We start from the raw sequence: 24,048 nt of genomic DNA on the forward strand, positions 1-24,048 counted from the left end.
CTCAAGTCAGCTATTCATCTACCATTCGTGACCTTCTTTCTTCTATGCAGATGGTACCTGCTGCAGGATTACTTCTGATCGTTGAGTGGTGGACACCATCCATGACATTTATTTGATAGAATTCACCAGGGTACCTTGTTTCCCTCAGCTTCTCCCTCCCTGTTCAGAGATCCATCTAATGAGAGAATCCTATTAGAGGAAGTGGATTTCCTCCTGTAAATGTGGGCCATAGAAGAGGGAAGAGGGGGCAGTTCCTATTTTTTAATTCTTGCCCCTCAACAGCAGTCGTTTTAGACCAATCCTTAATATTAGAAACATAATAAGTCATAAGCATTCAGGTTGAGGATGCTCATGTTAAAGGACATCATTTCCTTTTCCTGTCCCAAGGGAATTGGTATGTGGCTCTGGATTTAAAGAGAGCTAGTTTTTTATCTGGCAGTCGTATACACCAGCATTAAAATACCTCAAATTCTGCATAGGGGCAAGTCACTAGTAGTTCCAAATCTTTCCATTTGCTTTGTGTACAGCACCAAGTATTTACAAAGTGCCTTTTGGTGATAGCTGCACAACTTAGAAGTCAAAGGTTATTTTTTTTAATCTGTATTTGGATGACTGCTTCATAAATTCCAGTTCTCACTGGAATTTCTTTCATATACTTCCTTACACGTGCCAGCTCCTGCAATCTCTGGGACTGTTAAACAGCTGGGAGAAATCCACCCTTCAGTCTACACATTGGATCAGTCCTGGATGCCACTGAAGTCTTTGCCTTAAAGGAAAGATTCCTAATAATGCTCAAGAAACAATCAGTACAAACCACACCAGTTTTCTGTACATTCTTTGTTTTACTACTGTAGAAGAAAAAGAGCCCAAGATGTAAGCTCTTGCGTTTGAGGCACGTACTGCATATAGAAAGGCAAGAACAGGGCGGATATTGTAGAAATACACATTTCTAAGTACTGCTGGTCAAAAAGGTACTGGGCAAACACATCCCCATATTCAGAATAGTAGGAGAACATCTCCAAGATAACAGGAACACACTGACCCTTTCTAAAAGATAAGATCAGGATGACGGTTGATTGAACCAAGTGCAAGGCAATGGTGTGACATTGTCTGATTATAATATGATCATAAAATATTGTTAATAAGAAATATTTGCAACAAATGTTATGCCAAGCAGGACGTATGGCCAAAAAGGGTTAAATGAACTAAAGTCAACCTGTAGAGGCAAGTGGAACACTTGTGTAAATAGTAATTAAGGCCATTCAATTCAGTTAGGCTAGAACTTTGAAATTCAAACCTGTATTGTTAGAAATTAGAGGTAATACTTGGTTATCTCTAAGATACAAGTGAACACATACCATGTGAATAGAGGGTTCCTATTTATCACTATAACGGCTGATTGAAAGATCAAAAAGGGGATATTAACATTTAGATGAATTTTGGGGGAAATAATGTCATGCTCAGTTTTTGATACACTGCTTAATGGATAAATTACTTTAATTACCAGCATATTTTGGGAAACAGAAGGTTAGATCAAAACTGTGTTTACCCAGATTGTGTAAAAGGTCCTTGGGTCATGATCCTGTTTATCTATGCTTGGATGCTCATGGCAAAAGCTGTAAGCCATAAGAAATTGTATCCTGTTGCCTCTATAATGGACATTGACTTAATACATCAGATCTGCTTAAGCTTTCATGCAGTTATATTCATAGGTATTGAGATTCCAGTATATCCTCCAAAGGATGGATAGTTAGATTTCTAAAAGTGCCTTTTGAATCTACAAGATCGCCATCTCCTATTATATATCTGAACCTCAAAGAATTGAACTTGTGGGTGGCTGTATATCGATCTTTTAACAAATACTCTTTTATTTTTAAATAAATTTTAGTGTAGTTAGTAAAAATTGGTTATAAGCCTGTATTTTTGGGTAAGTTGTAAGTTATAAATTGATCTGGGAATGTATCTGGTTTTTTGGGATCTGAAGAGCCTTATTTGATGAGACTGGCTTTCAAAATTGCCAGTCTGCTTAAGGAGTGCTATTGATAGTGATACAGGAGAACTGGAGTATTTGAAGAACAGGTTGAACTTCTGTAATCTGGAACTCTCTCATCTGGCAGCATCTGTAATCTAGTATGATTTTAACAAAACAAAGCAGCAGAAATGTAACATTTCACTAACAAAATGATTTATTAAGTGATGAGCTTTTGTGGGACAGACCCACTTCATGAGATCAATTTCATTTCTAGTACAGACTGTCACTTATAAGTACAGAAGACAAAAAAAAAAAAACCCAATAAAAACTGACAAATAGGATTGAAGGAAGGAGTGAGAGGTGAGGGGGGGGATGTTAATTGTCCTGTCTGAGATAATTATGAGCATCAAAGGAAGGAAGCAGTTCCCTTGTAATGCGTGAAGTAGTTGATGTCTGTTCATGTCACATGTTAGTGTCGAATTTGAATACGTACTTTAACTCACAAACCTCTTTTAATGATGCATTGCAGGGGTTTGAGTTGGAGGCTATAGGTAATGGTGGGTAATTCAGTTTTATAAATGCTTGGTAGAGGTCTTGTGGTTTTTGGTCTCTGTCAGTAAGGTCAGAACAGATGGGATTGTATCTAAGGGCTTGACTGTAGATGATGGATCGTGTGGTGTGAGCTGGATGGAAGCTGGAGGCATGTAGGTAAGTGTAGCATTCAGTGCATTTCTGGTAGAGGTTGGTGCCTGTGGCCATCAGTGATTTGTACCGTGGTGTCCAGGAAATGTATTTCTCATGTGGAATAGTCAAGGCTGAGATTGATGGTAGGATGCAGGCTGTGAAATAAATATATCATTTTGTTAGTCTTTAAAGTACTCCATTTTTACTCTTTTGTTTTGTTGGAGTACAGACTAACACAGCTGCCTCTCTGTTAGTATGATTTTAGTTAGCCGAATGACCACTTATCATTGGGGTGGCCAAGTTTCCTGTGGTTTCGTGAAGTTTATTTACAGCCACCAGTCCTGGCTCTGTGTTCCGTGCTGTTACACAGCTGTAATTTACTCCTAAGTGTCTTCTAAGAGTCCAGTAAGCAATGGAAGTGTTGGTAATGTGCTAGACAATATTAACCTCACATGTTCCAGCAAATTCTGTCATCCAGCACTGGTCAGGTCCCAGGGTGCCAGATGAAAGAGTTTCAACTTATACTTTTTCTGGTTTTTGTGCCTTATAGTTGAGAAACCCCAGTATTGAGCTGTGGCAGCCTCGGCTCTAAGCAATTTGCCTTGAATTGATACTCTCAGTAGTGTCTTCATAAAGCAACCATGTTACAGATCAGTGATAGACACACCAGAGGGTAGGAACTAATCATGTCAGAGGGCCAGTAGTAATTTGCTTATACCAAGGTATAAATATGTATCTCAGAGGCAGTATCTTTGTCTGGCCTAAGAAGCAATGGAAAGTTCTGCCATTCACTGAGCTCGCCCATTATTACAGACATACATGTATTACTTGTCTGATAGTCTGTGGGATACTAATATTGTGCTTCATTGACAGTAAGCCTGGTAGGATGCTTTCATCTCTTACTGGATCTTGTGGTCATTGGCCAGTTTGTTCAAGGTCTGCAATTCCAGATGTCTGCCACCCCAGCACTGTGCATGTAAAGAAAGTACAAACACACATGCAGCCAAACATCTATATGCATCTAATCAGAGCTACCCTTAATTGCCTGTGTCGCACCTTTTGCTCACATGTGAATGAGACATCTTCTGGTATATCTCTGAATATTTTAGGAACTTAGTTTGTGGGAGAACAGAGACAAAGTCATCAGAGGAGTTCCTTCCTCTCCTAATAGCACAATAATTAATGTAATGATACTGCTAGTCAGGACTGGGTTCATGTTGCCAGGGTCTCCAAAGTGTGCAGTAGGTAAAATACTCAGGACTCCAGATTCCATATCAACATACTTGATCTCAGAGTGGCATGGTGGGTCCTCATTGGCTTCTGTGCATCCCTGCACCATGATTTGTGAGCATCTGTACAAATCAGTGCCATGGCCATATACGACATCACAAGAAAGAGGGGAGTGTGCTTCTGGATTCTGACCACACACTGGTCTTCAGACCTTATGTCTAAACCATCAGAGAGGTTCCCGCAACATACTCTGGGAATACTCCGTCTTGCAACATGGAAGATATCTATACAAAGGATGGGCATCCATCTTGCCCAGTTCTTCGAGTGCTTGCTCACCGGGGCTTAAAGATTCTCTCAGCAGTATCCAGAAGGGACCAGATCCAGCGCACCCTAGAGTGGCATGCACATGCCTCACATAATAGGGCACTTCCTGGCCCACTCATCCCACGGTTCCTTCCTGCCACCAGTGTTGGGAACTGTCTGCTCCAGCTTTTGCTTAGTCTTTAGCTTTAGTAGCCTATTCAGTTGCAAATAATTTTCCTCTAGTTGGTAATTTCTTGTAAATAAGTGTACTTAGTTAATCCTCAAGTATGGACTTAGTCCAGGGATGGGGCACATGGCCCACTCCTTTGGTTTTAATGTATGTGCTAGCTGCCACAGACCCATGCCAATTTGGTGACCCCCCACAGACTGCTTTCATTGTCTTGTAGAAACCCATACTCTGAGACGTGATGGATCTGTAGAGCATTTCCTCCTAGAACATTTAAAGACAGAGTGATCTGGTTAAAGGCCCTACTAATGGAGTCCATGGTCAATCCCCATGATCACCCTGACTTGGACCAAGTGGTTGCTTGGTTTGGAGTGCTTCCCAGGCACCATGAAGCTGGCGCCGGGCATCTTTTGTGGTGCCAACTAAGTAGTTCAAGAAGGCTGTAAAGGACAAGTCAGCAGCCCCATATAAAGAAAAGATGACATACACACAGGACCATGGGACAGATCACTTGTCTGTCAAAACATTGGTGCATGTGGAACAGGGCAGTTACCTGAAGCCTTCCCAGAGCATCCAGATGAAACAAGGCCATACAAGACATCTCTGTGCCAGTGCTGCCAACTTCAGCACTGTGTAGTTTTTGACTGCCACTGGTATGGGGGTCCCCATTACCGAGGAGTGACTAATATAACTCATTTTGCATATGTCATCAATTAATTAAGGAAACTAAATTCATTATACAAAACACAGATCCACGCTTAGGTCATTTGCAAGGGACCACAATCCTTTGTGTCATCCTCCTCGCTGTTTGTAAGTTTTGAAGTGAATGCATTGTGAGTGCACAAACTTTATCTTAATATCAAAACAAAAAGCAGTCAAGTAGCACTTTAAAGACTAGCAAATAAGTGGGTCTGTCCCACAAAAGCTCACCTAATAAATTATTTTGCTAGTCTTTAAAGTGCTACTTAACTGCTTTTTATTTTGCTAGTGTATAGACTAGCACGGCTCCCTCTCTGTTTCTATTTATCTTAATATATTTGTGTAATCTTTTACCATGACTGGGAAATCAAATGTTGGTGCAAAGTTCAGTGCTATTTGCAAGAGGCAACATATTGGTGAGAGTCTTGCGGTGAAAATAAATGTGATAAGGCACATCAGAAATGGTGAATGGGCTGCTGACATAGCTTGCCATCTAGACCTACCTCTGAGAACGGTTCATAGCATTGCCAAGAATGCTGATCACATAATGGAACAGGCTAAGCATACAATACAACATTCTTCTGTAAAGATGGCTCAGCAAAGGAGGATGGTGATGGAAACGATGACAATGTTGGCTGGCTGGCTGGATGATCTGCATAGGCAGAATATGCAGATAAGTCTCAGTGCCATTCAGGAGAAGGAAATGAGGTTATTTGAATTCCTGAAGGATAAAGAGAAGCAGGAGATGGGAGGCACTTCTAAAGAAGAAACATTTAATGCTAGCCATGACTGGTTTCACAGTTTCCAGTCATACTGTGGTTCTAGAATGTTAGAGCATAAGGTGAAGCAGAGAGTGCCAACATGGAGCCAGCCAAAGTGTGTGAGGCAAAGTTCAGAGATCATTCAGGAAGGAGGGTACAATCTATGAAAAGTCTTTAATGTGGATGAGGCGGTCCTTTATTGGAAACAAATGCCAAAATGAACCTACATTTCTGTTAATGAAAAATGCACCAGACTGCCTGACACTCTTGCTCAGTGGCAATGCCAAAGGAGACAAGAAAATTAAACCCCTGCTCATTTATCATAGCGAAAACCCTCATGCCCTGAAAAGTTATGTCCAGTCTGGTCTCCTTATCATATGGAAGTCTCAGAGGAAGGTTTAGATAACAAAGCAAATATTCTGTAACTGGTTTGTGGATTATTTTGTTCCTGAAATGAAAAAAAAACATGAAGAGCAAAATATAGCATTCAAAATTCTTTTCCTTGTAGACAGTGCTGCTGCACGTAACTTAGATTATCAGTAGTTACATTCCAGCATTAAAGTTGAGTTTTTACCACTACATACAATGTCACTGATCCAAGCAATGGATCAAGGTGTAATCACTAATTTTAAAGCCAATTATGTATGTAGGCCATTCAGGAGACTCATCAAGGATACAGACAGTGAAGGAAAACCAACCATACAGGAACTTTAGAAAACTTTTACCATAGTGGATGCAGTGATGTACATTGATGTAGCATGGGATGAAATAAGTGTTTGCATGAACTTTGGGGGAAAAAAGTCTATCCTGGAGCAGTGAATGACTCTTCTGGTTTTATTGAGACCACAACCCAAAAGGAGTTTGGTGATGCTAGCAGATGGTGTTTGACAACGTTCACGAAGATGAAGAAACAACGAAGAAAGAAGTTAAAGGATTTGCAGTGAAGTCTATTTGCCATATTTTTAACTTTGCTGATGAGATCATTGACACAGTCAAGACTCAAGATTGTCTTACTGATCGCCCTTCCAAGGTTGCACATCTCCTAAAAGACAGCTTGACATGCTATTGAGAGATTCTGGCTGCAAAAATTTGTGGTATCAAGCAGGCAACACTAGAGTCTTTCTTTGGGAAGGTAAATAAACCTCAACCAGTAATGGAAGAAGCTGGAACGTCAAGCCTGGTCCTTGGGGGAAAAAAATACTGGTCCTTAGAAAGTATACAGATTATCACTAGGTACTAGTACTGTGAATAAATAATAAATCGTGGAAATGTGTTCATTTTTTATTTTTATGGGTGTGTGCATATTTGGGCTGCAAAAAATGGTACTGGGGGAAAAAAATGGGTCCCAACTATATAAAGTTTGGGAAACCTGAGTTAAGGTATATACAATCTTCATTCTTCAGGGCAGGGTTGACTTGGCCTTTTCTGTACTGGTGGTTCCTCACTTAGACCACAAGAGAGCTTGGTGGGGAGGGGATAAACATACAAATACTCATGACTGTTCATAGGGGCTAAATATTTCCATTCATCCTTTTTTGAAATTGGTGAGAGCAAAGAGGCAGTCTGCCACAGGGCTTTGGCTCTCTTGGCAGCTTCATCCTAGCTGGGGCAATCTGACCCACCACTCTGAACAGAGAGAAAGGGGCTTCCTCCACCTCTTCAGCTCGAAAGTCCAAGATAGATGCCACCCTCTTCAAAAAGTCCTGGTGTGAACCAGTATCATCCTGAGGGAACACCAGAGAGGGTGCTATGGTGGCCTCATCTGGGGACAAGGAAGAGGAGACTTCCACCAACTGGAGCTGATCTGCTTCTCCTCAAACACCATGGGGGTAGGCGGTCTGACTCCAGCATCAGTGGATGGGGAACCAGAGGGCATATCTAAAGCTCCATCTACCAACTGGGTCATCTGGGGCTGTACCAGGAACAGTGTGTCCACAGGCACTATTGAGAAGGTCACAGTGCCTGAGGCCATGAAGAAGGCCATAAAGCAGACTGCTATATTTGCTGGGTTGGTTTAGGATACAGTGCCAAACAGGTGTGCTGGGGCAGTGGAGGGGTAGGGAGAATGACTCCAGTGCAGAGCTGGCAAAACAGACACTGGCGGATGCCTACAATGACAAGCACACACTCCATTCCCTCTGGCATGGAGAAGTACCCAGGGGAGTGTTCTTGTCCAAGGTTGTCTTCCACATGGGTCAGAATATTTTCCTTCCCATCTTCTACCCTAAGACGCATAAGACCAATGAGGAAAAGTGCCTCCATGTACTGAACATTAGGAGGGTGCTTGCTTTGTACGTGGAGCAGGCAAAACTTTTCATAGACTCATAGGGTTGGAAACTTACTTGCCCAGGCCTGCGCCCTGGAGAGGACACTCCGGCATCGCTTTCTGAGCGGTGACACAGCATGGGAAGCAGCAGTTACCGCTATTAAGCCACTGCGCTCAGTTGGCGTAGAGTGAGGTGTCAGGGGTTGCTTCTGATTGTGGGAGAGGTCTTCGGATCTCATTGGGCAGCTACCGCCTGCCTCGAGCTGGGCAGCCCCCAGCCAAGTAGGTGCTGCCTCATCATGGTCTGCTTGCTCCACTGGGTGTGTGGGGCTTAGGGAATCACCAACAGGTGGATCGTTAACCTTACACCAGACAAAACAAACAAGCACCAAAATAATCCAGCCTTCAGGCTGGGCACATAGAATGTAAGGACCATGACTCCAGCCCTTACAGAAGACCTACAGAGCATTAGTAACCCCCGGAAGACAGCAGTCATTAACAACGAGCTGAGAAGACTGTGGATGGACATCGTGGCCCTGCAGGAAACAAGGCTATCATCCTCTGGCTGTCTCGGGGAGAAGGACTTTTCCTTTTTCTGGCATGGGAAGCCTCCAGAAGAGACCAGGGAACAGGGTATTGGCTTCGCAATCAGAAACAGCCTAGTTGACTCAGTCATACCACCAAATGTGGGAACTGAGAGAGTGCTGAAAATCCAGCTTCAAACACCAGTGGGCATGGTCAATATCTTCAGCGTCTATGCGCCTACTTTAACTTCTGCCCAGAAAGTTAAGGACAAGTTCTGTGATGAACTTAGCATTGCCATCAGTGAGGTACCCTCCCATGAGCCCGCTATTCATCCTTGGCAACTTCAATGCCAGAGTTGGCAGCGACCGCCACAGCTGGCCATCCTGTTTGGGACAGTTTGGAACAGGGAAGATGAATGAAAACGGACAGCGCCTCCTTGAACTCTGCTCCCAACATGACCTCTGTGTAACTAATACCTTCTTCAACGTCAAATGCCAGCACGAAGTTTTGTGGCGACACCCAAGGTTGAAACATTGGCACCAGCTTGACCTCGTCCTCACCAAACGCAGCCATTTGGGTAATGTCAGGGTGACACGTAGCTACCACAGCGCAGACTGTGACACTGACCATTTGCTCGTGTGTAGTAAGGTGCACACCCAGCCGCGAAGATTCTTTTGCTCCAAAAAGGAAGGGAGGCCGCGCATTAACACTGGCAAGACTCGTGACCTTTCAAAAGTATGCGAGTTTGTCCAAGCACTTGAAGAGGCCTTACCCTGCCCGGACGACACTGATATCAGCAAGAGATGGGAACTACTACAGGACGCTATCTATAATACTGCGATATCTACCTTTGGGAAGAAGACAGTCAAGTCTGCTGATTGCTTTGAAGCCCACACTGAAGTGCTGACGCCCCTGATTGAGAAGAAGAGACAGGCAGTGGCTGCATACAGCTCCTCTCTCAGTGAGGTGAACCTGCAGGTGCCCTTGTCTGTTCAGAGTCAAGTGCAGCAGGTTCTCGCCGGTGTGCCAATGATTACTGGCTCCAACTCTGCTCCAAGATTCAGCAGGCCGCGGACACTGGTAGCATGTGAGGAATGTACGATGGGATCAAGCAGGCAGTCGGTCCATCACAAAGAAAGACTGCCCAACTTAAGTCGGCCACAGGCGAGGTCTTGAAGGACAGAACCAAGCAGATGGAATGCTGGGTGGAACACTACTCACAGTTGTACGCCAGAGAGAGCCCTGAATGCCATCGAGCCTCTGCCCACCATGACTGAACTTGATGCTGAGCCCACCTTGGAGGAGCTCAGTGACGCGCTATAAGCATGCTCTTCTGGAAAAGCCCCAGGGAAAGATGGTATTCCCTCAGAAATCCTCAAATGTGCCAACAGTACTCTAGTTTCAGAGCTGCATGGAATACTTTGCCAATGCTGGAGAGAAGGTAGCGTACCGTAAGATATGAGGGATGCTAACATTGTTACTGTCTACAAGAACAAGGGTGACAAAAGCGATTGTAACAACTATCGCGGCATCTCCCTTCTTAGTACTGTGGGGAAGCTTATTTGCACATGTTGCTCTGAAGAGGCTCAGTGTTCTTGCGGAGAGAGTCTACCCTGAATCTCAGCGTGGGTTTAGAGCTGAACGGTCCACCATAGACGTGGTTTTCTCTGTTAGGCAACTACAAGAAAAGTGCAGGGAGCAGAACAAACCTCTGTATATTGCCTTCATCGACCTGACCAAGGCATTTGACCTCGTCAGCAGAAAAGGTCTGTTTTGCTATTCTGGCTAAGATCGGCTGTCCCCCAACTCTGCTCAGCATTATTAGGGCCTTCCATGAAGGCATGAAGGGGACCGTCGTATATGACGGATCCACATTCGAACCCTTTGAGAGATTCTCAGCGGAGTGAAGCAGGGGTGTGTGCTGGCTCCAACACTGTTTGGCAGCATCTTTGCAGTTTTGCTCAAATGTGCCTTTGGAACTGCTACAGAGGGCATCTCTCTCCGCACGAGAACGGACGGCAACCTCTTCAAACTGTCGAGGCTTAGAGCGAAGACCAGGGTGCTTACGAAGAATCTAAGGGAGTTCCTTTTTGCTGACGATGCAGCTATTGCTGCTCACACTCAGCAGGAACTGCAGTCACTCATAACTCGCTTTGCAGATGCGTGTATGGAATTTGGCCTCACAATCAGCTTAAAGAAGACCCAGGTGATGGGCCAAAACGTGGGTAATGAGACATCTATCAACGTGCTAGACTAAGAACTGGAAGTCGTCCATGAGTTTGTGTACCAAGGCTCGACCATCTCGGACAACTTGTCACTTGATAGCGAGATCAACAAGCGCATTGGAAAAGCCGCCACAACCTTCTCCAGGCTGGCAAAGAGTATGGGCTAACAATAAGCTCACCGTACACAGCAAGGTGCAGGTCTACACAGCCTGTGTTTTGAGCACACTGCTGTATGGCAGTGAAACATGGACTTTGCGCTCAAAACAAGAGCAGCGGCTCAACACATTCCACATCCGCTGCCTTAGGTGCGTACTCGGTATGTCATGGTGGGGCAAGGTCCCCAATAGCGCAGTGCTTGAGAGGGCAGGCACCGCCTCCATGTTCACTCTTGTCAAACAGAGGCCTATGCGCTGGCTGGGCCACATCTCACGCATGACGGATGGCTGAATACCGAAGGACCTCCTCTTCAGCGAACTGGTGTCTGGAAAGAGGCCAAAAGGGCGACCTAAATTGTGCTACAAGGACACGTGCAAGCGTGACCTCAGCGTGCTCTCTCTGTGTGAACACCTGGCATTCACTCGCCTCAGACAGGCATGCCTGGAAACAGGGAGTGAAGGAAGCTCTTGTCATGTGTGAAACTACCTTGGTTGAAGGAAGCGGAAGACAGGAGAGCACTTGGGAGGATCCGTGCTTGTGATACCAGAGCGACATCTGCCTACGGCTGCTCACAGTGTGGAAGGGACTGCCACTCCTGGATTGGGTTGCACAGCCACAGAAGACGCTGCTCAAATCAGTCCAACTGGGGCGCAAACCCATGGTCCCTCGGGATGGAAGGACGCCTACTACTAGTAGGGTTGGAAGAGATCTCAAAGTCATCGAGTCCAACCACCACTGGTCCAAAGCAGGACCAGTCCCAACTAAATCAGTCAAGAGTGTGTCAAGCCTGGAATTAAAAACCTGTAGGGATGGAGATTCCACTGCCTCCCTAGATAAACTGTTCCAGTGCTTCAGCACCCTCCTGGTGAAATAGTTTTTCCAAATATCCAACCTAGAATTCTTCCACAGCAACTTGAGACTATTGCTCCTCATTTGGTCATCTGCCATCACTGAAAACAACCTTTCGCCACTCTTTGTAATCCCTTTGTAATTCCCCGGTCGTTTTCTGCAAAACTGCTGCTTAGTCATTCAGTTTCTAATGTGTAGCAGTGTTTTTGGATTCTTATGTCCTAAGTGCAGTGTTAAACTTCGTCAGATTGCTCTTGGCCCAATCTTCCAATTTGTCTAGGTCACTCTGGCCCTGTCATTAGCCTCCAACATACTTACCTCTCTCCCTAGATTGTGTCATCCATGAATTTGCTGAGAGTGCAGTCCATCCCCTTGTCTAGGTCATTAATGAAGATGTTGAATAAAACTGGCCCCAGGACTGACTCAGTACGTTTGGTAGCTTTGGAAATGTGTTGTGTTGATTCAGCCACCATTTGTCAGGATGCTGTGGTTTCAGATGTTTCGGTTTAGTTTTTAAATATTTTGTCATACTGGACTGTAGCATTATAAATCATTTTATGTAGTAATGTATTGTAAACTTTTCTGCTGTCAGCCAAACAAACAAACTAGGGTGAAACCAAACCCATTTATTATTTTGTTCCACTCTTTTATAGCCCATTTCAGTTTCACTATTAGAGAAGGTGTACTATGTCTTTTATGGCTGGCCATAAAAATTTTGAACTGTTAAATCCTCAAAGGCAACTTTTTTTTTCCTAAATTACCTTTTAGCTGTTTATTGTGTTAGGCTTTTCTTTCTGTTAATAAGGATAATTTGAGCGAATAAAACACAAATCCAGTAGTGACAGAGAGATAGTAATAAATTATTTTGTTAGTCTTCCAAGTGCTACTTGACTGCTTTTTTGTTTTGATAAATCCAGTAGTAGTAATACAGCTGAGTCCCACTAAGCAGCAGCGAAGACTTTTTAGTGAATTCAAAGTTATTTAAAACATCTGTTTTGAAGAAAAGGACTAGGAGAGCAAACGTGAAAATTAAAATACGTTTCATATTCATTATTTTGTTAAATATTAAGTTCTTAAAATGATGTGGAATTAGTACACATTGAAACTATTTTTAAAATAGCCATAACCACGGCACATTGTTGACATGGATTAAAACTTTAGTGTATTATCAGTTACAAGCAGTGCAGTGCTAGTATGCTAATTTATGGTTTCCTGCCTTTAACCATAATTCTCAAAAGCATTGTAAAGAGGTTAAATATAAATTTGCAGAATAAAATGGTCATTCTACGCTGAAGATGGATATTCCCCGTCTCCCCACCCTCTTTATGTTCTTGTTTCTTAAATCAAAGTATTTGCTTAACTAGAAAAGAATCAGTGGTAATGTAAACATTCTCTTGGAATGTTGTCTTGTATAGCTTATTTTTGCTCAGTTAAAAAAATTCAACTAAGGTAGTTAGTGAAGAACTGTAGTTACATGCATGTTTTCTGCTTTAGTTTACATTTATAATTCATGCAGTGACAAGATTGCAATGGATTTGACTACAGTCAGGGATTGAAATTTGCTAATTTTGGGATCCAGGCTTTCCCCACCTAGTGCATTTTTTTTTCCAGCAGTCACAGAGGATCTTCATAGTCCAGTGCTTATAGCATTCTGCTGTACCTGCTAATCGACTCACTTCCTGGTTATCGGCTAACAAAAGACCAAGAGCTTTTGATCCCTGCAGACCTTAAAAGGGAAGATAGTACAAAAGAAAATCAAGTTTGATTGCATTTTTGGTTGCAATAATGAGTACATTCTCAAACGAGTAACAGGTATAGAAGGTACACGTGCTTCTAGATAGACAGAGGGAAAAATGAGCCTCATCAGTTATGAAGATTATTGTTTGCTTGATTATCAAATGATGCTGCTGTAATTCTAGCTGCAGTTTTTACTGATCATTCACCACTGAGCAGTTCATAGGGAAGTAAGGCTGCCTGGCAACCACCTGCAGAGCTGCAGAGATGAATTACATTTTTGGAAACAACACGCTCCTTTACTCTCGTGCCAATCGAGGCAGCAACACTGTCTCCACCCATAGCTCTGTAGGCCCAAAGTCAAAGCAATGGGCAAAAAAGGGCTCAATAGATGAGCTACGAGCTGAGTCTGAGCCTTCTCGTTGGCAGCAGCTACTGGCGTTTTTCACTGGTGGACACAGCTTCATTGACTGCATTTCTGTAGCTGCTAGCTCCAACCAGGTAATGTAGCGCTTGTTGAAATTGTTTTGTATCTGCATTTTATGATTGCTGACAGTTCAGAAATAGCAGATTGTAATATGTACATGCTCCATATAATCTGCAAATAATGTTTGTGTATCTATTTTTCATTTTTGTTTTTTTAAGCAAAGGTTAACATAGTATGCTTTAGGATTACTGCATGAAATTGGATTTAAACTGATTCAACTTTATGTAAAAATGCCCTCTCATTTTTAGTCACTCTTGAAATGGAAGCTATTAAAAATAATATTGAATATGAATGAGCGACATTGAAAAATCTGGTATTCTAGGGTTTAATTCTGTGACCAGTGTGTTAAAAAATTTGATTAGGATTAGTGGTGTTGTCCAAAATTAATGTAATTGGAAGATGACAATTCATATGTACAGGGTGGATAATGTCAGTTAAACGTACAGAGATTTAAACGGTTTAAAACATTCATTATGTAGCATAACTGCTGAGTTATACTTGTATGCTTACTCATGCACAAACAATATACAAATGAGATCATAGTAAAATCTTTTTGTGGAAATTACATGAGTAGTGTCATTTTTAAAATGTACATACAAAAACATACCCTTTGTTACAAAGATAAATGTCTATGCCACTGTTTTTAAACTGTTTCCAGTGCCAGGCTTATGTCGGAGAATGATTCCATATTGAAACACAGCTAAAGAGAATTTTGAATGACATGTTTAGATAATGTTTTACAGAGAGGTCAGGAGGACAGGGACTTAAACAGAAAAGTTTATGAAATTTTTCCACTTAGTAGTAGCATTACAGTGAGTATATGTCTGGATAATATTTAATGCAAATTCACCACATAGAAAGTATGGAGATTTCAACAATTCTTTATTATAATTGTTTAGTGTCATTGATGATCTAGATTAAATTTTCATTAACTCATTTCTAGCTATTTAAAAAAAGCAAAACAAAAACTTCCTTAGGTTGTCATTTAACATGGGTTACTATAAAAACATGTAGAAATATAAGTATTTAATATATTTCCAACTGTGTGCTCTTAGAATTTTTACCTCTATAGCAAATCCATAGTTATTTCAGAAGTGCAAACAATATCCTAGCTGTTTTTAGTTTCTTATTTAAAATGTAGTTTCTTATTTAAAATTAATTGTTTCTTTCATCATAGAGCAAGTTTCATTTTTTTCAGTTTTATACCATTCTAACCCTAACTTCATGAGAGGTGATAGAAGAGAAACTTGATAGGTCCTATTATTGGCTTAGGACAGTAACAGTAGGCATAAAAGCTTTTTATGTCCTCTAAGATATTGAAAAAGAAAGTAAACAATATTAATTAGTGCCTAAAATGGCTAAATCTGGCATTTACTGTTTACTTACTTTAGTATCTCACCATTTGGTAATAGGACAGAACAAGAATAGCTCAGTAATCTTAATGTGACATTTCCACGTGCTGTCAAAACATTAACTGGATTCTAGTACATTTGGTTATCCTTACCTATACTCTTCATGTGTGCACTCCCTTTAATCCTGTTGTTTGCTTCTATGCTTGGACTGTGTGAAATAGTTATTCTTTGAAATTTTTGAGGAAAATCCAGTTATTTGTTTTTCACTTCAGAAATCTATGAAAAACTTCCATGTTTTCGCTGTCAAACATATGAAACTTGTCTTGTAACTAGATCTCATTTTTCAGTATGTTTGTGGCAGAATGGATTGGGCAAAATAAGCAGTTATAAATACCTACAGACCACCTTCAGAGGGCCAGGGTGGCTCTTCAGGCGGCCTCAGATGCAGTAGATTCTGCTGCTTGCACCATGATGATGGCCATTTCAATGCAAAGGGCATTGTGGCTGCTCCTTTTTGGTGTCTCTGCAAAAGTCCATCTATCCATGCAGAAATTCCCCTTTGATGGGCAGGTCCTGTTTGCACAGCAAACAGGTACAAAACTCCATGGTCTTAAGGACTCTCATAACACATTCAAGACGCTCATCTTCTATATGTCCTTGGTCCTGTCCATAACTGGTTTAAGCCACAGCCTACATAGGGCTAAAGGAGCTACTCCCCCACCAGGATCTACCCCACAGTAAATCCAGGGCCTTTAAGAGACAACTGAAAAAAATAGACCCAACTTCCTGCTCAGTTGTGGATAACCAGGTCTAAAGATTTGGGCAAACACCTGTTTTAAGGCTATGCACAAGGGCCCCATATCTCTCTGCTCCCCAGATCCCTTTTCCCTCCTGTTTGCTTTTTCTCCCAGCTTGAGAGTCTATAGCATTGGTCTAGTGGGTCTTCAGTACAATGACACATTTGCAAACTGCAACTTATTTCTGCCTCCCTCCCTATCCCTTTTCAGGGATCCTTCTTGTGAGAGTCTTGGAGGGGTTGCTACACACAGATGCAGTGGAATTGGTTCCAGTGGATTATGGGAGCAATGGATTTTACTCCTGTTATTTGTTTGTTCCTTAGGCCAGAGTTTGGCTCTGATCCATCCTGGACCTGCAGGGCCTCAAGCACTACCTAGTGAAACTGACTTTTTGTGTGGTCTCCCTGGTTTCCCTGGTCTGGGAGATTTGATATGCTATCCTTGGTTCCACCTCAGCAGCAGTTCCCTGGTTCCAGACAGGTTTAGGGTATTGGTGCACCATATTGCAGAGGTCTCTGCTGTTCTCCCTGCCTATAGCCAGCGTATGCCTTTGCATTCTAATGCACATAGCAGCATGCGCCTACGTGATACACCATGCCAGTCTCTGAATGTGACTCCTCCATCAGTGACTGGCATCAGTCCACTCCTAGTTCAGACATCACCTGAATTAAGTAGTGATTGTTGCTGCAGCAGTGCTTAAATTGCTTGGATGATGGTGTGAGTCTCGCAATGTTCTCACAGGCATTCTGTTCCAGGACACTCTCCATTTGATTGAGCTGATCTCAGATGCCTCAGATCTTGGCTAGGGAGCTCCAACTCTGCAATCTCCAGTACAGTTTGACATTATTTGCTAAGGACTGTCTCATATTCACAAGCGTTGTGGCTCTTGAAGTATTGATTTTTGTAACTGAATTTGAAAAACTGGCTCTTCTGGCTATTTTGGTTGCAGACCCCTTATTTATCCTCTGAATTTATCTGATTCTCTTTTGAGCTCTGTTAAAGTCCTTACCTTCATAACATTCTCTGGCAAGGAGTTTCACAGGCTGACTGCACTGTGTGAAGAAATACTTACTTTTTGTTTGTTTTAAAACTGCTACCTATGATTCCATTTGGTGACTCCATAGTTTTTGTGTTACGGGAACAAGTAAATAACTTTTCCTTATGAGCTTTCTTAACACATGGCATGATTTGATGATAGACCTATATCATAGCCCCCTTGGTCTCCTCTTTTCTAAACTAAGTCCCAGTCTTTTTAATCTCTCCTCATATGGCAGCCATTCAAAGCCCTTAATAAGTTTTGTTGCCCCATTCTGAACTTTTTTGAAAACCAAGGTGTCTTTTTTTTTTTTTTTTGAGACAAGATGACCATATATCTGTATTCAGTATTCAAGATGTTAGCATACCATGGATTTATATAGATGCAGTAAGATATTCTCGGTCTTATTCTCTATCTTTACTTAAATGTTTCCCAACTTTCTATGTGCTTTTTTGACTTCTGCTGCACATTGAGTGGATGTTTTCACGGAACTTACCACAATGACTCCAAGATCTCTCTTGAGTGGTGTGGTATGGTTAGTCTCATTCCTGGGCTCCAGGCCTCTATTCAGTTTACTGGCCCCACTGTAAGGACCCTGTTGACCTTGTTGGGGCAGGGGGATGGTGATCTGGGGAGAACCCAGACCCCATCCAGGTTCTGGCCCAGGGACACTGTGTGGCTGCTGCTGGCGAGCAATGACTCCCTTCGCCCTTCATACCACAGCTCTTCTCCATGTACCGCTTCCCCAGACAATCCCCTTGGTACCTCATCCAGATAGTGGTGGCAGAAGCAGCACAAACACCCTCCTTGATCAGCTCCACCAGGTGACCAGTTCTTTGCAACCTCCAGTTGAGTCTTGGGGTCACCTGAATGGCGGGACCCAACCCCTAGCTGCTGAAGCTCCTCCCCTCTGCTGTCCCCGCTGTTCCTAAAACTCTCCTTTCCTCACTCTACTCGCCTCCTATGCTTTCTTCTGTCACCTTTCACACCCTCCCCCTGCCCAGTTGGAGAAAGGGTTTTTAAAAGCACTCTTAAGTGGGACCAGCTGGCCCTAGTTGATTTACGGCACCCTCCTCCCCAGCTTCTCCCACTCTGATTGCCATCCCAAAACAGGCCTGCTTTTTCCCTCTTGTACTTTCTCCCCAGCCTCACCTTGTCACAGTGGTTATAGCTAATTTGGTCCCCATCATTTTGTATGTGTATTTGGGATTATGTTTTCCAATATACATTACTTTGCATTTATCATCCTGGAAAGACATCTGCCTTTTTTACCCAGCCACCTAGTTTTGTGAGGTCCTTTTGAAGTTTTTCCACAGTCTGCTTTGTTCTTAACTATCTTGAGCAGTTCAGTATTGTCTGCAAATTTCACCACCTCACTCTTTACCCCTTTCTCCAAATAGTTTGAGTATACTGAATAGGAGCGCTCCCAGGAAGGATCCCCATGGGACACCCACTAGTTGCCATTTCCATTCTGAAAACTGACCATTCATTTCTATCCTTTATTTCCTTTCTTTTATCCAGTCTTCAGTTCAGGTGAGGACCTTTCCTCTTATCCCATTACATCTATTGTGCCGCTTCTGTATGCTGCTGACAAAGCAGGTTTTTTTGCCCACTTGGAGAAAGATCTCGAAACTATTGTGAACGTGTTTGCAAGTGCTTACACGTCTTGGTCTCATACTCAACAGCAAGGAGATCAGAGAGCTCCAAATGAGGTACCGCATGCCCCATCTATTAAAATCAAAGGAGAAATACTTGAAAATATCAATCATTTCCTCTGTCTTGGAAGTCATGTTTTATTTAAGGCAGATATTGATGCAGAAATCCAATACCGTCTGAGCTGATTGCTTACAGCACAGGGTTTTTGAAGATCCTGACATTTGAACTGACACCAAGCTTTCTTGTTTATGAAGTCATTAGTCTTCCAATATTATTGTATGGGTCTGAAACCTGGACAACCTGTAGACATCCCCTGAAAGTCCTTGAGAGGCATTACCAACGCTGTCTCTGCAAGATCTTGAAGATAAATGGGAAGACAGAAACACCAACATTAGTGTTCTGGAAGAAACAAAGAACACCAGTATCGAGGCAGTGATCATCCATCAGGAACTCCACTGGACTGGTCACATTGTCCAGATGCTTGACCATCGCCTCCCAAAATAGGTCCTCTTCTCTCAGCTGAAAGAAGGGTATTGTAACGTAGGAGGGCAATGGAAGCATTGTAAGGATTTGTGAAAGTATAGTTGCCTGCCAAGAAGTTAAGAAGGAAGGAAAGACTGGCTTTCAGTCATGGTCAACAGCCTCTTGCTGTACGTGAAAACATCTGTTCTCACTGTAATAGAACTTGTGGTTCAAGGATAGGTCTTGTCAGCCACCTGAGGATCCACAGCTCCCTTGGAAAATGATCTTACTCAGCAGCAAGTGATCACCATCATCTTCCTCACCCACTGTGACAGCACACAGCAGGCTAGAGACAGTGCTGGCTTTGGCAGAGCTATGTTGCAATTGACATGTCTGTGAACCCGTATCTAAATATTGCTTGGGAGTCACTTAACATGGAACGCACATGAGCAAGCACTCAAAGAACAGCAAAATGGTTACTAACCTTTTATAACTGCAAAGTCCTCAAAACCATGCCAGGCCACTGAAACAGCTAACATCTTACAGCATCCTGGAAGACAGTTGAAAGAAAAGACATGATAGTTCAAGGCAAGTGCTTAGAAGATGGATCAGGTATACAATGAACGAAGACAGTGAAACATCAGCTACACCCTAGCCCTTGTTATGTTAGGAAAAAACATGATTCAGTAATTGCTGTCATGTTAAGCTTTTTCTACTTAACAGATATTTAAAAGTGGGTGCAAAAACATAGGTGTTTGTGTTGTGCAAATTAATTAGTAATATAGGTTGAAGCTCTCTAATCCGGCATTCTTTTGTCAGCCAACGTCTGTAGTCTGGCATAATTTTAGTTACTCAGTATCCACTTATCATGGATGTGGCAAAATTTCCCATTGTCCCATAAAGCTTCTTTACAGCCACCAGTTCTGGCTTCCAGTTTTCCATGCTGTAATTTACGCCTAAATATCTTCTAGGAGCCTGGTATGCAGTACAAGTGTTGGTAATGATGCTAGACAATATTGACTGTAAATGGTTCAGCAAATTCTCTCTTTATTAGGTGATAAATTTTTTAGATCCGGAGAAATCAATCTGTCCCACAAAAGTTTAGCACCTAATAAATTGTTTTGCTAGTCTTTAAAATGCTATATGATTTCTTTTTTGTTTTACTTATGTCACATATTACAGTGAGATCAGTGAGACTGCTCGTATTCGTAAGAGCCATACTCTGCAGTAAGTGGTTTCAATTTTAAAGAAACAAAGTTTGTCTAATGTTGAATTTTAAATTAAAGTTACTTCTGTTTTGACTCTGATTCAGCATTGCATCAGTAATAGGGTAACCCAAGCCCTAGTTTATTTCCACTTTCAGTAGAAGATTAGACATAGTAGCTCCATGATTATTAGAGGAGTAGCTGTCAGTTTCTTTTTGTGTCTTACTATCAAACCATCACAGATCTATAGAGATGATTTCAAAAAGCATCTCAAGCAGTTTATGCTGTTTTATAAAAATCTTTTGTAGTTACAAGTGCCTAAATATTCACATGCCCTTTAATTAAATACCTAATGACATAAAATACAACTACACCTTTCTGATGTTTTGAGCTGATAAAATGTAATGTCTCCATGTTATCACAATACAGAAGAAACAATCCTAATGCTGTTTGAACGTATGCTTTTCTTGTGTTCCATGAGCAGCTGTTCTTATTGGTGGGTAGAATAAAGGGACACTGCCAACTTTAAAATGATACTTGTCTGATCACTTTTTAAAAAAATTAGCTCCTTCGATTACTGACATGAGAGGAAATAAAACATTATTTTTGTTGTATTTCAGGTTATGTTCATTTGCTAGCGCTTTATATAGTTAATTTGACTATTTCCCTTCTGCAATATATTCCTGCTGTTACTTGCATGGAATTTTCATGCCACGTTAACGGGGAGATAAGTTTTAAAATGTGATTGTCAAGTTAAGAAAATTGGTATGTCGAATTCAGGCCTGAAAAGATACTGCATTCAGTTCTGTGTTTTTTTTTGAACTGGGCAGACTCCAGACCTTTAACAAAATAGAAGAAACTGCAAGGTATACTTGGAAATAAATTGCACTTTATTTTGATTCAGGTCAATTGTGGGGTGCTAAAATGTCAATAGAAATTTCAAGTGATACTAAAATATTAGTGTAAAAGCATATTGTAAATATTTAATGCACTTTCATTGTTTCTGTTCTTTATGCTGTTTACAAATTTTGTATCCCCAAAATCTCCAGTGTAAAAACTTCAGGAGAGGAGTAAACTTTTCAGTTTTTCATAGACCCAGAGAAATGTTAGAAAAGCTTTGCCATCTACTCAATAATCCATGAACATTGATTTTTTTTTTTCCCCCAAAGGGACCATTATGGGTGTAGCTTAATGATGCTCTTTAAATAGAGTAAGCAAGAGTACACACATGCGCAGTAGTGGCTAAAAAATCATTTTGAGCTTTGTTTTTCTATCAGATAACACACAAAATGACTATACAACTGTGAAACCTTTCTAAAATAAACATAGATCATTTTTACAATACAACATTAATTTTCTGAAAGGGCTTGTGTGGATTACCTACCTGTCTGATGACTACTTACTACCATGGCCACAAATGTGAAGCTCCAGATGGCTGTGAAATGGGAAGCATTAAACTTGCTGATTTTACAAGGAAGTCCAGGATGGAAATGCCTCAGTGGGTCCATCTTACAAAGCCACAGCATGCTCATCATCAGGAGGCACTGAGTGTTTATAAGTCTTCTGGGTCAGCAACATTGCCTTTGTTTTCAAAAAACAGAGGCAAGTTTACAAAACTGCGTGATAGTGTAAAAAAGAGTCCTACAAAAAGCACAGCCAAAGTGAAAGCTAGTAGTGGCTGGTGGTCTGATGGATCATGGTCTAACTGTTCATTAGAAAAGGTATGTATTTTAAAGTAGCAGTTATTTTTAGGTACAGCAGTTGTTTTTGCCTGAGCTAACTATTTTATCTCTTCAAAAAAGCAATGAAGCCTAGTGTAAAATTGGCATGCTGTACGAATTGCAGAAAATGTTGATATGCTTGTTTTCTGTAGTCGAACCCTTAACATTTCCTTCAAATTTCCTCTTATTTGCGTGCTTCATTTGAGTTACATTTTGCGGAATTGGAGAAGGTCTTTTTCCAGGTTTTAGGTATTATGCTGTTATGGAATTTTACTGATCGTTATTTGTCCTATAAGGAGTCTGTTGTTTTAGTCTCTTGTTGTACTTTGCTGTTTATATAGGGTGTTTTGTTTTGATTTTGGTAAGAAGCTGAATTCCTTTAGTAGGGGAGTTCATTGCACACTTGTACGATACTGTAGCACACAATACTTTTTGTAGTTTTCATTTCCACTCCTACTTCATTGTACTGAAAAAATATTCTGTGTTTTGTTGGGGATGAAGAAAGGAGGGAGTTCTTGTTTTGCTAAATTCTTGGTCTTTTGTAGAAAATAGTGGGGTGCTCAATATACTGGGCTCACCAATTAACAAATTGATTATTTGAGTTTTAAATAACTTATTTATAAGCAAAATATATCTAATACTATCGTTTTACATGGTTCAGTTTTGGTTACAAATATTAGATAGGCCTATTGCAATGCAAAATCCCCATGCATTTACCTGAAAGTAATTGTTGTTTATCCTATTATTGTTTTGACATACATGACTTCCTTATTGAACAAAACTGTCTTTAATGCAAATTCCTAAGATGAACACTAGTAGTAAAATGTGGTAATATGTATTTCTGTGTAAAACGGTTCCAAATTAAAAATACTGTAATATGCAAATGTAATTCAAAATATTGTATAACCCCCACCCCCACTGATGATGTGGGGAAAGTAGTTTTGCATTGGTTTAAAGTGAGATTTAAATGCCTTAATTAAAAGTGCAAAGTCATACAAACTGTTTTAAAATGAAGTCTTTTTTAAAGGGAAGACACATTATACTATTTGCAAAATTCTTATACATTTCAAAATGCTGTTCTTATGTTCAAAAATGCTATCTTTGGGGGAAAAAATACCAGGGATTCTAAATTTTGCAGGTTTATTTGGTATATAGCACCACACTTTAAAAATACATTTATTCATGTAGTGCTTCAATTGCTATTAAAAGTCAGAATGTGGGGAAACATTGCAAGCATATAGAAGCCTATTACGTTTTCTCTGCCTGTTCCACCAACTCATTTAAACTTTTACTGTTTTTTAAAAAATAAAAATTCTCACAGTCTTTGTGAATGTTGAAATTGGAGTGGAGGAAATGTCATCCTGGTGTGAGAAAAGTGCCTTTTTCTGTCCCTGTGAAAAATTGAGGAACATATAAACCTTTGACATACTGTCTGTAGAACACAGGGGTATTCGTAATTGAGATCAGAGTTTCTTAGCTTGGAAGTTGCTGCCCTCAGCAGTGGAGGGTCGGGGAGTGCCTCACAAAATGGGTTTAAGATGGTTGCAGTTGCTGGATTGGCATTGGGAGTGGTGAGCATAGAAGCTGCCCAAGACACCACCAAGGTAAGTTAAAGGCATGAACCCTGCTGGGGGGGTTGGGGGGGGGAAGAGGGGGCGGCGGCATGTTCAGGCTTCATTCAGGCAAGGGGGACAGTTGAAAAATAGGATGAAATCCCACATCATAAGGTAAAGAGAATATT

General features: G+C 41.4%; 1 protein-coding gene across 15 annotated transcripts in view; it reads left to right on the forward strand.

The window, feature by feature from the left end:
• DLG1 (discs large MAGUK scaffold protein 1) overlaps positions 1–24,048 on the forward strand; it is a 352,797-nt gene that overhangs the window by 115,895 nt on the left and 212,854 nt on the right. Inside the window, exon 1 of one of the 15 annotated variants that reach the window (XM_075004320.1) lies at positions 13,859–14,092. The exons of the other annotated variants lie outside the window; for them this stretch is intronic. Coding sequence (XP_074860421.1) covers positions 13,859–14,092 — 234 coding nt within the window. Of the gene's footprint in view, positions 1–13,858; positions 14,093–24,048 lie in introns of those variants that run through there. 15 annotated transcript variants of the gene reach the window in all.

Source organism: Carettochelys insculpta, chromosome 10 (assembly GCF_033958435.1).
Source record: "Carettochelys insculpta isolate YL-2023 chromosome 10, ASM3395843v1, whole genome shotgun sequence".
In the NCBI taxonomy this organism is placed as follows: Eukaryota; Metazoa; Chordata; order Testudines; family Carettochelyidae; genus Carettochelys; species Carettochelys insculpta.